The 15406-nt window shown below is 41.2% G+C and overlaps 1 protein-coding gene across 1 annotated transcript in view; it reads left to right on the top strand.

Annotated features, from left to right (window-relative positions):
• furina (furin (paired basic amino acid cleaving enzyme) a) overlaps positions 1 to 14873 on the top strand; it is a 55123-nt gene extending 40250 nt beyond the window's left edge. The window contains exons 8-16 of the mRNA XM_072465705.1: positions 33 to 205; positions 1298 to 1510; positions 5451 to 5551; positions 6295 to 6398; positions 7279 to 7396; positions 9083 to 9262; positions 9340 to 9464; positions 10579 to 10701; positions 11314 to 14873. Of these exons, the coding sequence (XP_072321806.1) occupies positions 33 to 205; positions 1298 to 1510; positions 5451 to 5551; positions 6295 to 6398; positions 7279 to 7396; positions 9083 to 9262; positions 9340 to 9464; positions 10579 to 10701; positions 11314 to 11924 (1748 nt within the window). The 3' untranslated portion in view covers positions 11925 to 14873. The remainder of the gene's footprint in view (positions 1 to 32; positions 206 to 1297; positions 1511 to 5450; positions 5552 to 6294; positions 6399 to 7278; positions 7397 to 9082; positions 9263 to 9339; positions 9465 to 10578; positions 10702 to 11313) is intronic.
• Positions 14874 to 15406: the final 533 nt, after the last annotated feature.

Here is a 15406-nt window from a genome sequence, read left to right as displayed (position 1 = left end):
CCTCTTAATATCCTTTTTCTATTGGGTACCAGGTGTGCGCATGTTGGACGGGGAGGTGACTGACATGGTCGAAGCCCAGTCCCTCAGCCTAAACCCACAGCACATTGACATCTACAGTGCCAGCTGGGGTCCTGAGGATGATGGCAAAACTGTGGATGGTCCTGCCAAACTGGCCAAAGAAGCCTTCCTGCATGGAGTTACAGAGGTATGCGTGTGCAAAACAAAATCATTCAGTGGTCAGCAATCGGACTGGTCAAGCATGAGGGGTACATTGGGAAGCTAGTACAAAGACAATTATGAATGGAGAAGGGGCTCTCATAAAGGATAGAACGATTTTTACGTTTAAGAAGCTATAAATTACTTACACAATATATGTAAAACTGTATGTAGTGGAGAATAAGAATATGTTGCCATGTTCTTTAAGTTTTAATAGAGACTGATTGTATATTAGAGTCAAATAGACACCAACACTTTCTGTGATACAGATACAATGCCCAGTATAGACACCATTTTGTCCTTGGTCTGTCACTGTTGCTGACAAATTTATTTAACCAGAGAAAATGTTGGTAAATTGCCTTTTAGCCGAGAGTATTTTTGACAGCCCATTGACATGTTTGTAAATTACTGTTCATGGAAACTAAATGTTTTTTTTTTATTTTTTTTAAAGCTCTTAAAACAATATGAATATTAACCAATAAACCCGAGCCGTCAGTCAGTAACTTTAGCTCCTGAAAGCTGCACTTACCATACTGGATTCTTCTCACTGGGATTGTGTCTAGTACGTGGCTGATTAATAGGCATCTTGTTCACAAGCCTGGCAAAACGACTAATGCAGACCCTCGTTATAGAGTAACCGCATTCAAGACATGTGCCATAAAGTTGATTGGAAGCTCTGAGTCTGACTCCGAAGATAATTGCCACAGTGACAACAGTGTCAGATGGTGGTGTGGGTGGTGCATAGCTGGATTTGATCAATACGGAGATGTACAATACAATATAAAGCTGGCTCTTAGTTGAAAATTATTGAGCTTCAAAGTCTGAAAGGTTGGCTGATTTATTACAATGAGCTGTTGTCATTGCTGTCAGCCACTATTTAGTTCTCTCTAACTCACAGCGACCACCCTGTTCTCTGCGATATACACAGTGTCTTAATGGGCAAGAACTGAATTTAATGTGCTCTCCTATAATTGTGATCTTCATGGAGTTGAATGAGAAACCAGACTATTTTGCTGCATGAAATTTGGCCATGGATTTAACAGTTGTGCCGCTGTTTCTAAATGGACTGACTGTTCCCCAGGGCCGCGGAGGGCTGGGGTCCATCTTTGTGTGGGCCTCTGGAAACGGCGGCAGGGAAAAGGACAGCTGTAACTGTGATGGCTACACCAACAGCATCTACACCCTTTCCATCAGCAGCTCCACTCAAAATGGCAACGTGCCCTGGTACAGCGAGGCCTGCTCCTCCACCCTTGCCACCACCTACAGCTCGGGAAACCTCAACGAGAAACAAATTGTGAGTGCAGGTTTTTTACCATTTCAATACAATAGTAACAAAAAGGGCTAATTTACACAGATTTTGAGAACTATTCAAATTTCAAATTGTGACGATCTTCACAAAGAATTGTCACCAAGAGCAGTTTTCATGGTCATTTTTAATCTATATAGCCTTATCGTTTGCTCAAAGGACAAAGGACTTCAACTCCGAAAAGTAGGCAAGATGTCACCATGTACGTGATAAAAAATGAACATCCGAAGTGGATTTTGACATATTTTGTATGTCGACTTATCATAGGAAAAAAATAAAATAAGGTCGAGTAGAAAGTACAGATACCTGGTCTCAAATGCAGTAAAGTAAAATGAAAAAGCATCCCCTCTAAAATGTACTTTTATCTAAATTACCAATATCTAAAAGTACAGTACAGTACTTTTACTGTTGTACTGCTGTGGTGGACAGTTTCGCTACAAAATACACAGCGCGTATATTTTTCTGTAGAAGGCATTTGTGGCTTTACAGAAATAATATAAAATGTCTCTGCAAATGAACAGTTTATTCATTGTTTGCAATAATGAAACAATTACTGTGAGTTCACCTCATTCATTCTGGCCGCTTTTTACATTCCACCGAGCGCAGACTTGAAGGAGGTACAGCACACGCGCACGGACCAAGTTGTGCATTATCCTGGGCGATTTTAACAAGGGGAATCTCAGCCATGAACAACCAAAGTACAGACAATTTATTGAAGTCCAGACCGGAGAGCAGAACAAGTTTGATCACTGTTCCACAACAGTCGGCAACGATTTTCGCGCCGTGGCCCGCGATCCTTTGGGTTTTTCAGATCATGCCATGGTTCACCTGATACAGACAGAGGCTGGAGCTCTTCAAACCTGTAGTGAGGACCTCTTAGAGGTGGTCAAATGAGGCAGTGAAGGAGCTACGTGCGTGTTTGGACATTACAGACTGGGAGGTTTTCAGAGATGCCACAGATTAGTGGTTCTTAACCTTTTTGGAGCTGCTGAACCCCACCAGTTTCATATGTGCATTCATTGAACCCTATTATTTTTCAAATTCTGTGGCCCCATGACAACCCACAAAATGATTAATCTAAGAAAAACAGATTTTAAAGAATGCTATGGTATATTATCATAATTATATCTCAATTTTTTCCAAAATGTGGGTTGTCAGGTTCATGCATGGGGCCACAGAATTAAAAACATAGGTATATATTTTATCATCACTTAGTTCAAAGAACAAAATCATCAAAACATGATTTTCACCCAAAAACAAAATATAGTGAATATTTACTGCAAATCAGTGTGACTTCTGCAGTTGCCTTTCAGAGACCAGTTCAGAAATGCTTCACCTGGCCAAGTGCCACTCTCATGTCATTTTCGCAAAACAAAGTCTGTTCCTTTTCATTTTCATGTCCAGCATCCTCGAAGGATTGCTCTCAAAGATATTATATTATAGTATAGTAGTTATAGAAAAGGACAATGGAAATGGCCCCACAGGCTGACCTTTTGGCCCTTTTGGGGCCAGGCTGGTGACAGGTCTTATCCCAAATAGGGTTTTGATAGAGGTTAGACTCTGGGTGATTTCCCTGGCCCTTATGGCCCTCTTAGGTGCAAGCTGGTACCAAGACCTTGCCCAGAAAGGTGGGCTTTGATTCAGTCTAAAATATTAAGAAAGAAATCACTAGACGTACCATCACGACAGTCACAAGTTGACAACTGAGCACACCAAGTCTGATGTGTGTTTTGACCTCCGCCAAACCCCTGAGGTTGACTCACCGAACCCCTGGAGTTCCATTGAACCCAAGGTAAGAACCACTGCCACAGATAGTTTGGATGAGTACACGGACACTGACTTCATACATTCAATTCTGTTAGGACAGCATTATACCATCACACACCAAAGTCACCTTCAAAATGACAAACCCTGGTTCACACCAAAACTGAGGCCGTGAAGGCAGCAGAAGAAGTCAGCGCACAGGGCCGATGATAGAGAGCGCTACAAAGATGCAAAGTATGCATTTAGCAGGGAAGTGTCGAGAGCTAGATCACAGTACGATACGTGTCTGAAGCAGCAGTTCTCAAACAACAACCCCGCCTCTGTGTGGAGAGGACTTCAGCTTCTCACCAACTACAAGCCCAGAGCCCCACACGTTGCAGACGATCGGAAACTGGAGGAGCTTAACACTTTCTACTCCAGGTTCGAGTAGTGTCCACTGTGGACACCTCTGCCCACCCAACCCCACCACTCTCTCAGTTCAGGAACAGGATGTAAACAAGACTATTTCGGAAATCCAACCCCATACTGGACCAGACTGTCTCTCCCGTCACCTTAAGACACTGTGCCAAAGAACTGACCCTTGTCTTCAGACATTTTTTACACCTCCCTGGAGTCATGCCATGTTCCAGCCTGCTTCAGGTCGTCCATCATCGTGCCTGTCCCCAAGAAGCCCCGGATCACTGGACTTGATGACTACAGAGCCATGAAGTAATTTGAGCGCCCCCCCTCAAGTCTTTCACCTCCCCCTCAAGTCTTTCACCTCCCCCTCAAGTCTTTCACCTCCCCCCTGCTGGACCCTCTGCAGTTTGCCTACAGAGCCTGTGGACGACGCTATCAACCTGGCACTCCACTTTATCTTGCAGCATCTGGACTCCACGGTAACCTATGCCAGGATCCTGTTGGTGGACTTCAGCTCTACATCTTCAGGGCTCTGGGATGAGCAGGTCGGATCACAGCCGACCCTTCTCACCCTGTACACGGACCATTTAAGCCACTCCCCTCAGGCAGGAGGCCACTCCCCTCAGGCAGGAGGCTACTGTCCATCCGGACCAGAACCTCCTGCCATAAGACCAGTTTTTTTTCCCTCTGTTGTTGGACTCCCTCGTGAACACTTAACACCCGCCAATTTAACAATACTCAACCAATACTATTCACTTTCTGCACTCTTTACGACCATCTGTAAATGTTTGTGTAAATATCTGCGTACATACTAAGATAAAGTTGTTGTTTTTTACCTTATTTTATTTGTACTTTCTTAATTTATGCATGCCATATTTGACTCTTATGGAATTATTATCATTATTATATGTTTTATGTTGCCTTATCGCCGATACAAGTTCCTATGTTTGCAAACTGTTTTCAATGGCGATGAACCTGTTCTGATTCTGATTCTAATCACTTATGGTCTACACTTTAATTTGGGTCCACATGAGCTATAAAATAATATTTGCTATAATTGCTTTCCGACATTCTTGCTTATTATTCTTAACTCTCCTTTATCTTCATTTATCAATGCCTTGGGTCATTGCAAATTACAGTGAATGCTCAAACCACATCTGTTACTACTTTGCATTCCCGTCACGGACACAATATGTCATATTAGAGCCTTACTCGCACTTTTCCTTTCCACACCATTCGGGCCAGCAGTCGGCCGAGTGGACAGACAGCTTATGACAATACTTTGACATGTAGGCTATCCCATAATGCTCTGGTGCTGTACTCATTTAATTGTACTGTCACTCATAGATCACTGAATGAGGAGATTGTAGGTGGGACCGTCGGGGTTATGTACCAGAACATATATTTATGTCGGTAAAGGATTTTTATTACCTTTCTTGTATAATTTAGTGAGTGGGATATTAGCAGCCTTTTAAAGCATATTTGAGCCAACTTGTGTATTAAAGTCAGCGGTGTAAGAAGAGTTAATATGCACACTCTGGGATGTCCTGCCAAAGATCACAGTTAATGTGCCTGTTTTGAAATCTGTACGATGCCAAGTGCAAGTGAGAGAAGAGAGGAGGTAAATGGTCTGTTGTAGTTCTTTTTATTCGTAACAACTGTTGTTATTGAGTCAAATTTGCAATAAATAAACGAAATACATTAACATCTCTAGGTTTAATGTCTAGAAGAAAGCATTTAATCCCAAAATCTTTTGCTGTTTTAGGTAACTACAGACCTCAAATCGAAGTGCACAGACTCGCACACAGGGACCTCTGCCTCTGCCCCACTGGCTGCTGGGATCATCGCTCTTGCTCTGGAGGCTAAGTGAGTGCTTATCACTGCTCTTTCTGCCAAGATTTGGTTATATTTTTATAAATGTCTTTTGTATAGTTTATTTTTATCCAGCTTATATTCAGTACATCAAAATGTATGGCCCTTGAACGGAAAAAGTACTCTATCCACCAACACTGACTATTTCAGCATTCTGTCTGCTATCCACAAACCTTCTGAAGCCTTAATTCTTGTTTCCTTTTTTTACTCCTGGTGCTAGATTATGTACAAATGGAATAATACGATTTTACAAATTACTTTTTTAACCTCGCTGGCAGTTTAGTGCCATGCATTTACAAACTACTCATTTTGATGAGCACTAATCATTCTTATCCAGCCATGCAGCACTAATGTAGGGACATCCCGACTGTTTGGAACTAAGTAATTAGTCAAACACTGCAAGCTGCTGGAGAAGCATCGCAATTAACAGATTTTGTGTTGGCAAAAATGCTTTTTATCCAAAATCTATCTAATGGTTGATGGGCTCAAACCATTAAACAGATGTTCTTCTGAAGTAAAAACGTCGGTTGACCTACTGTTATTTCTATCCCAATTATGCGCTTTAGTGCAGGCTGGATAATCACTTGACCTCACTTCAAATTACTGTTGTATGCAACATTGTGTCCTCTATGTGCACATAGAGAGTTGTGTGATGTTTCTATTTGATCTTATGAATGATTTAACTTGTCTCAGTGCCACTTTAAGTGCCAGTGTTTTTAACTTATGTTCTGCTCTAGTAAAAACCTGACCTGGAGGGACATGCAACATCTAGTCGTGAAAACTTCTCAACCCGCACACCTGCGTGCCATCGATTGGAGAAGCAACGGAGTCGGGCGCAAAGGTATATGTAATTTTGTTAGAGTAAAGCGAATACAGTTCCATCGTTCATATGGTATTTAGAAAATGCACAGATTATGACGTTAAAGATGTTATATAATATTCCTTTTCAAATCCTCATTAGTTTGGTAACATTTAGTTTGTCGCCAAATATGACAGATATATCTATCTTTTTCAGGTAATTTTGTTAGTGAGATGCATTTCCCTTGAAATGTTTGGGCATCGGGTCATCGTCACAAGTGTCACATATTGGATGTTATTTCCTGAGGTTTGGTCGGCCTGACTGACCTGGCAGGTCATTCAGACCACGCCTCTTAGTATTGCCTCATGGACAACTCCTAGTTCTTGACAAAGAAGAAACACAATATACAAAAATCTTTTGTAAAAAAAAATGTAAGTAGGCTAAACAGAAAGTGTGTTAAATATTTGCATAAAAGAGCATGAAACTTAATACAAGAATGAAACTGGATGACTCACAAGGACAAAGAAAGGGAAAGCAGAACAAGAAAACCCAATATCAGATCTTCATCATGAACTGGGACTGGCACGGGTCATGAGAGCTGAAATCAACAAGTTCAAACACGGGTAAAAGAGGCCATTGAAATAAGGAAGCAAGGCACAGGCCATCACCCGTCATTACAGAGCATTCCTCCTCTCATACTTGGGACGCCCTTCTCCACCGGGTCGGAGTGACCTGCCATGTCCATCAGGCCTCAGTAAGTCACATAAGCTGACATGTGACGCGTCACATCACGGCCAAAACAAAGGCCATGCTAATGCATCTCGCTTACAAAATTAATTTTGTTTTTCCACATTATGAATACGCTTTCTGGCTCTGTTGTAAGAAAAGTTTCACTGTGGCTTTTCCCCTCTGTTTCCTGCAGTCAGCCATTCGTATGGATATGGTTTGTTAGATGCTGGGGCCATTGTAACGATGGCAAAGACATGGACTAATGTTGGGCCTCAGAAGAAATGTGTGCTCACCATCCTCGCGGAGCCCAGGTTAGTGCACAGAAGGATTTCAAGACTGCAAGTTGTTTATTTTAGATTCTCAAACAATGTTTTTATCACACAAGTGTTTAAATCAATTTTAGATTTTCTCCAATTTTTATATTTATTGTACTAAACTACATTCCACCATAGAGAAAGTTTTATCTCTTTCCGTCTCTGATTCAGAGTCTTGTGCACGGCTTGTCAAGCTCCATTTGGTGGTCCTCATCTTTCATTGGCAGTAGATATTGTACATGTGCATAACGTTTTCAACTCAGGAAGAATTATTGTTATAAACAGCGCAATGATGGTTTGTCAATTCGAGTCTCTATACTTCCCCCCATCACTTATATTTCTGAGGTTTGAGCCTAAAACGTTTTGACAGCGCCTCTTCATTATGCGGTCTGTCACTTTCCTCTTTGAGTCGGCGCTCGTCTCTTTCAGCACAGCGCAGAGACGCTCCGAGCAGATGGTTCAGACCTCTGGGAGCAGCAGTCAAGCAGGTTATTCAATTTACATTTTAGGTCTTTAGCCGACTCACTTATCCGGTGTGACGAGAAAAAAACAGTTTTTCTCAACTGCAAATCATCAATGGCATATTCAATTAACAAATGCCTGATTGTCAAAATGAATACTTTTTTGTTTTTCAAAAAGATGTGGTGACTCTAGTTTAATCTAATGATAATAAAACAAGGTTATGATATTACTGTCATGTTACTGCAGATAGTATGGAAGACTCATAATCAAGAAACCCTCATATATCCCTAATACAGTACAAGTATTGTACATATTGAACTGTTATTTTCATTTGATAATGGGAGTTTTTTGTCCTATTTATAGAACTATATTTGTCTAAAAACGTTTACGGCAAAAGCCTTTGTTTCATAATTGCTACACAGAATGGGTTACTATTGTACAAGGACCGGACAATGAATTACTGCCTTTGTTGAATGCTCTCCTCCCTTTTCTCCCCATTGTCCACCTAAGACTAATTTTTAATCATTTCTTACTGATAAAACAATTGGCACACCTTAGTGAGTCAATGTACAGATTTTTGTCTGCATAATTAAGTTTACTTTTCTGCAGATATCTTCGTGTTGTTCTTTTTCAGTACTTAAGTGTTTAACTGGCATTGATAAATCATTCTTTGAGGCATCGTGTGCACAAGTCCATTTTCGCCTCCTATACGAGCCCCTATACATTGTTACATAAATGTAAACATGCAACTGTAGAAGTAGCAGCTGATCTCAACCATGAGATCTTTGTTTACAGAGAAGGACAATTAGAGAATTTACTTTTTAAACACATCAGCAAATATTTATTTCTGCCTGGACAGACTACATGAAGATGATATTAAATCTTGTATTAAATCTATAATTTGGGCCCCTCACTGTCAACTCTGAATTGTTGTGGTTTTATGTAATCTCCTAAGCCGATTTAAAGGCAGTGTAGAAAATATATTGGCGCGTTTCGTTTGTGGAGGACAAGTGTGCTCCAGGTTTGGCACTAATCCTTCAAGGCTGCAGGCTCTCAACCTTTAACGGTTTGGACACGGGCGAATGGCAAAATGTCATGTTGACGATGTTTCCTTATTCTGTGCTTTCACTAATGATTTCAGGAGTTGGTCATTCCCCACCACAAACGTCAATTATCTGGCCACTCATATTCACACTCTTCTTTATCGTCTTTGCTTGGCAGGAACATCGGAGGTCATTTATCGATAAACAAGAGTGTGAGCGCCTGCTTCGGCTCAGATGCTCATGTGGAGTCCCTGGAGCATGTTCAGGCTCGGCTCACTTTGTCCTACAACAGGAGGGGAAACCTAGCCATTCACCTAATCAGTCCTGCTGGCACCCGCTCCACTCTCCTCCATCCAAGGTAGAACCAGCTGCTGCTGCTACATTGTCAATCAACTAATAGACAAAGAGAATTGAGACTGATGTTTGGTGTTGCAGACCTCATGACTACTCTTCAGAGGGCTTCAACGACTGGGCTTTCATGACCACACACTCCTGGGACGAGGACCCCACAGGCATGTGGACTCTGGAAATAGAAAATGTTGCCGGGGCCAGTGATTATGGTAAAGCATACAGTAAAGCATACCGTAAATCAACTTGTACATTACATACACATGCACAAAAAAGGTCCAAAAGCTGCTTTATTAAATGTAATGTGGTAAATCATGAACATTTACCTGTGACAAAAACCTAATTGCCAAATTACTGCAGATGGCCTAAAACTGAAAAGCCAAAGAAATGTTGCTCCGAGTTCATATTGATATGCTCTTAAAGACGTAATGAACGATTTTTTGGCACAAAATATTTCCTCGTGGCGTGGACTGCCGATTAGTCCTGCCACGTATCAATCATAGAACACACCTACCGCTCACCTGCAGCCTCGTTCTGGCTCGTCCCCAGGAGAGCAGCATGTTTCCCTGCGTCTAAGCGCATGGATCTATCATAATATAGTTCCCTCAGTGTACGGGACAAACAGAGAAAGACAGCTGGCTCAGAAGAGACGGAAATCTACGGGAGACGAGAGATGCGATGCGATCCGTCGCGCTAATAAACAAACGCACGTCTAATTAATTATTTATTAGTTAATTATTATTAAGTGTTGTATTTCTTAGATGTACATTAGATGTACCGGTATACCATTTTATGGCTCAAATTTGAAATGCAATGTTTAAATTTGCAGTTTAATGTTATCAAAATATTACACAGAAGCCATATTATATTATGTCACTTAAATGCAAGAGAGCTCTTCCCTCTGAGTTGACAGAATTTTTCTTTTTCTGAAACGATGTATATTGTTGACTCTGCTCAAACTGTCCTTGTGTCCTTGGCAGAGGCTCTTCACTCGCTTTGTCTCCTGAGTCTAAGTGCACAGTGTGTTTGTTGTAGCCATGGGTTAATTTCACCCACAATCATGTGTATACATGTCATGTACACCATGTTCTTTAACTCAACAGAATAATCCCATTTTGACACACAAATGCTACAATAATGCATCTTTAATAACAGAAAATCATGATTCAATGTTTTTCTACTTCATTATTAAACATCAGGATCATGTTCCACAGAACAGAATACGATGAACCTCCACACGGCACATCGTAATTTAATACTTAAAGTGTTTTGTATAACTCAAATACCATTCACCATTCATATGGCGACTATGTCTGTTTGAATCAGGTACCCTGACTCAGTTCATCCTTGTGCTGTATGGCACTGGCTCACCCTCTGACACCAGCACGGAGAAGCCTCAGCCTGGAAGTGGCAGCTGTAAGACGTTGGACTTGAGGCAGATCTGCATCGGTAAGAGCCAAACCCTGTAGGCTGTTAACATTTGTAAAGTTACTTCCTCATGTGCAGTGAGGTGTGCTGAATAATCAGAGTCACTCATGTCAGGCGAGAGGGAAAAGATCTCAGATTGTCCTCTGCTTAAGTTCTGATTTGTTTTATTGCACTTTATTTTTAATTTAATGACATGTTTTTGTTTGCCATATTAATATGGTTTCTAAATAATCCTGCTAAAGAGGTCTGAAGGAATTTAGGACCATCTACCTTTTACTGTTAAAGGGGAAGTGTGACTCCTACAGGCTGCCACTGGTACTTCTATTAATACAGATCCACGTGATTGTTTTGTCATCACATAAACTTGAAATGTGTCTCTGCACTAAGGTTGTTTTAATTTGTTTTTTCCAAATGATATGAGTAATACTGAAAAAGGAATAGATTGTGGTCATTCGAATGTTGTTTTTATGTACACATTTTCTTTGTATAATTATCTTACTTTAAAGTGACGAAATAAAATAGACTGAGCTGGATTCTAGACCAGACAAATTTGCCCCAGAAATTCAGTAAATTCCCGAGTCGTTCAGCAGGCAATGGATTCCCTGCTTAAACGTTGTGCTTTGTGTGTTACAGAGTGCAATGCAGGCTTCTACCTCCATAAGCAGGGCTGTGTGAAACGGTGTCCTTCGGGCTATTCCGTGGGCTCCCAGCCTCTAAACTACACTGTGGGTAACTTTGTGGACCCTGCGTCGGTCCCAGCTTGTCTGCCGTGCCCAGCGCCGTGTGTCACCTGCAGCAGCCTCAGCCCGGGCGCCTGCACCTCCTGCCCCCCACACAGTTACCTGAAGAACAACCCAGGCACCTGCCAGCACCTGAACCAGATCTTGAGAGAGACCCCTGGCAGTTACGGGGTGGTTGGACAGGGAGAGCACCACCTGGACGTGGAGGTGGGCTCTCGTCTGCCCATTACCATCGCGGTGCTCAGCTGCGTGGCCATTATAGCCACCTTCGTTGGGGTCTTCCTGCTGCTGCAGATCCGCTCAGGCGCTCTCATCAAACTGCCCTCCCTGGAGGCTGGCTCTCGACTTGGGGCAAACTTCAGCCTGGGGGGTAACAGAGTGATCTCCTATAGGGGCATCCCAACAGTCTGGGGTGATGATGGTGCAAATACAGACTCCGACAATGAAGAGTTTGACGTCCAAAATGAGAGGACTGCCTTTATCAAAACACAAAGTGCTCTCTGAATTCAATCATGCTTTTAAAACCCTCAGCCCCATTTGTCAGATAAGTTTAGGCTTTAGGCTCACAGCCTTGTCTAGTCTGATTTTATCTCTCCTCCTCTGGTCCTCCGTCTCAGCAGACTTGAAGCCCACTTGTTTCCTCTGTCTCTGAGCGGGGAATGTGGCCAGTCTCTTCACACACGGGCGACTTTCTATTAAAGGCGTTCTCTCTCCTCTGGCCCTTGATTACTAATGGCGTCTGTCTGTGTACAGTCCAGCGTCACCCTCCTTTTGTTTCTCTAAACAAATGATGATTGTTAGCTGCTCCCTTCTCTTTTTCCCCGGTCTTAGTGCAGTAGCCCGACGAGATTGCTGTATGTGTCAAAATGCGCGTGCAGCCTTTTCACATCTATAAGGTCACCTCAGTTCCACATAATGTTTGATAACAGATCTCAAGTGCTCTGTTTGGAGAGCATATTTTCTCTAGAGTGAATCCTATATTCATTGTAAGTGCTTTAGAATTGCGCATATTGGCAAACGTAATGGGTTGTAATCAAAAGGCAACACAACAGACTGTCTGGCAGCTTTCTGTCCTCTGTTCTTATTGTCAGACGTTAATCGTGTTTGTGCAGAGTCAAACTTGGTTACTTTTTAATCCATATTATTGAAGGTGTGATGGGAATAGATTTGGCTCTTCTATTGTACAAACCTTAGAAATATCTGTCTCAGCTTTGGCAGAACAAACGGTGAGTCACACCATCATTGCGTCCTGAACCACTAGGGATTCGGAGTCCTTCCAACACGAGCTTCTATCAGGCCTCAAAGTCATGTTGTATTTGTAGGGGCTTTAGTATTAAGAAATAGAACAAGCCTCTGCATCTCTGTGCTTTCCTCTCATTTTCAAATATTTGTCATTTTTTAGAAATCGGCTCACCCAAGCGCCTCTTCATCAGCATCCCTCCCATCCCACCTCAAGTCTTCAATTTAAATTTCAGATCACTTCACTTGCCAATTAATTATACTCATAATGGTGCTGTGACTATTTATTCAAATAGATTGTACCTTTTAGGAAACTTGCGTTTTAATTTCCATTTCTTTTGGGTGATTTGGTGTAAAATATGCATCAAATGATTTCATCCAGTATGGCCTTTTCGAAAAGTCTAATTTCACCTCTTTGGTATTTTTTTCCTTTTCACTACAGGAACAGTGCAGTTTGCTGAGAGAGGTTGTCATGGTGATGATGTGCAGCTGCTCATCCTTTTTATCTACCTCTCATATAAATCGTTCAGCAAAGTTTCATATGCAGTTTTTAAGCGGCGATTAGGGCCATATTTCACATAAGTCCATTTTTTGTTTGTCACTGAAGCCCCTCGAGGCATTGAATTGAAATGTACAAAAGGTGCAGGGTCGGCTGGAAATGGAGAAGTTTGAAAGGTCCTTGTCCAAATACTATTCTGCTGTAGTGATCTCTAGGGGTCTGTTGTCCTGGCTTTGGGCTGCAAACATTACATATCACCTTTTTGTTTGTACATACAGCATGCAAACAGCAGTCTTTTGCTTTTAATTTTCTCACAATCAAACCCATTACTTTTTTTCAGTTTGGATAAACCCAGGAACACAGATACATGTTTGGGATGGGAAATGTTTCAGTACAAATGTATTTCCTTAATATGCGAGACAGATTGAAATTATCCAGTATAAGAAGAAGTGAAGAAAGACATTCATTTCTAACACAGCTTCTAGCCAGGAAACTTTATATAATCTCAGATGACCCGTGCAGGTAGCTCGTTTTTGGTTTATGTTTTTTGTTTTGTTTTTTGACTAGCTAAATCACCATGCAGAAAATATGCTTTTTAGATAGAATCCACTAAGTGTTGTCCTGGGGCTGTGTGTGGTAATACATTAGTGCAACTGCTTTTTAGGAAGTGATTATCTCTGGTTAAAAGCAGCACTAATTTAAAAATGTAATACCCACAGAATCGTTTCCAGCTTGCAGAGCAAACAATGGATAAGTTGGCCAATGCAGTCTGAAATTTCTTCCATGAATAATTTTGTATGCTTTCAAGCTGACTTTTTACCATATAATGTGGGGGTTTCTTCAGATTTTTACAATTATGTTGGACTAGGTGATGCATCTTCCTTTGAAATGTCAACAATTCTCTCTTCCTGAAAGAACAAATGAAAAACACTGGGTGTTCTGTCAAGAGTAATTCCTCATAGTGAATTTATACAATCATTTTTTTATTTATTGTAATTTGACGTTGCAATAACTTTGGTATAAATGTTTTTGTTTTATGCTTGTCCTGAAAGGAGGCAGCATTAGTGAAGCCCTTTACTGAAAGCAAACACTAAAATGGTTAAATAACTGTTTGAAAGTATTTTAATAATAAATGATAGATACACCTGTACAATCCATTCCTGCTGAAAGCATTGAAGGGTGTTGCCTTAGGATGTAGTGAGACGGGAGCAATATCTTTGGCCTAACCAAAGACAATCACATTATTGCTGTGTAGTTTTGAAACGTATTAAGCTTTTTGTGCTGATTACATCACTTTGATTTTGTTCCTGTCATTCCTGCCTTGAAGGACATCTGCAGAGACACCCCTTTGAGCAAATGTGGAGTGGGGCATGAATGTATCATTTACATGTACTAAAGGGCTGAATCTGATCGTGCACATTTTGAATTAAAGAAACACTTTTTTGGGGCAGGTTGTCTCGAGTGCAGCCCTGGTCGACTTATTGGTTCTCCTGCTGGCTTGTGGCTGCACACAGTACTTTACAGATGTGTGACTATGATGTACATGAATGACTTGCTTACCTGAGACAAAACTCTAAAATAAGGCCTATTTTTGTACTATATGAATGGTGCAGTGTCATTTTCTTGTAATTTAAAGGTTTTTGCTCTTGTTTTCTTTTTATTTAATTGATGTCAATTATAGATTCTACTAAAATAAAGATCTATGCAAATTTCAATGTGTTTCTCATTAAAACATACTCCCACTGAACAACTTGTCCACAATGTGAGTAAACTCTTATTGCTGCTTATTAACTAACAGTCATAATATGGTCTGGTGTGTGAGGTGTGCGCACTCACCGTGGTTGGTTTGAATGTTAAAACGACATCCGTTGTAACACAGAATTTAGAGGGTAGAAAAAGCTTCAGTTGTAGTCATCTGGACTCAGTTTGAAAAAATAGACGTTTCGACTCTCATCCAAGAGTCATTGTCAATAAAAGAATTTAGATCGAGAACTCCGATATTAATACTGTTCTGTGGTAAGACCCGGCCATTGGGAGGAACCTCGGATGACAGTCGAAACGTCTATTTTTTCAAACTGAGTTCAGATGACTACAACTGAAGCTTTTTCTACTATGGAACACGCCTGGACGAATGAGGGATTACACCGACACAGAATTTAGAGGTATATTTGAGCTAGTGTCTGCTTTGGTCAGGAGGCAAAAATATATCTGCTATTGAGCTGCTCTGCATGCAAATTTACATCTACAT

The sequence above is a fragment of the Eucyclogobius newberryi genome, unplaced genomic scaffold (genome assembly GCF_026437365.1).
Source record: "Eucyclogobius newberryi isolate DKJ021-1_F unplaced genomic scaffold, fEucNew1.0.hap1 SCAF_5, whole genome shotgun sequence".
Taxonomy (NCBI): Eukaryota; Metazoa; Chordata; class Actinopteri; order Gobiiformes; family Gobiidae; genus Eucyclogobius; species Eucyclogobius newberryi.
This window is presented reverse-complemented; position numbering and strand designations above follow the sequence as displayed.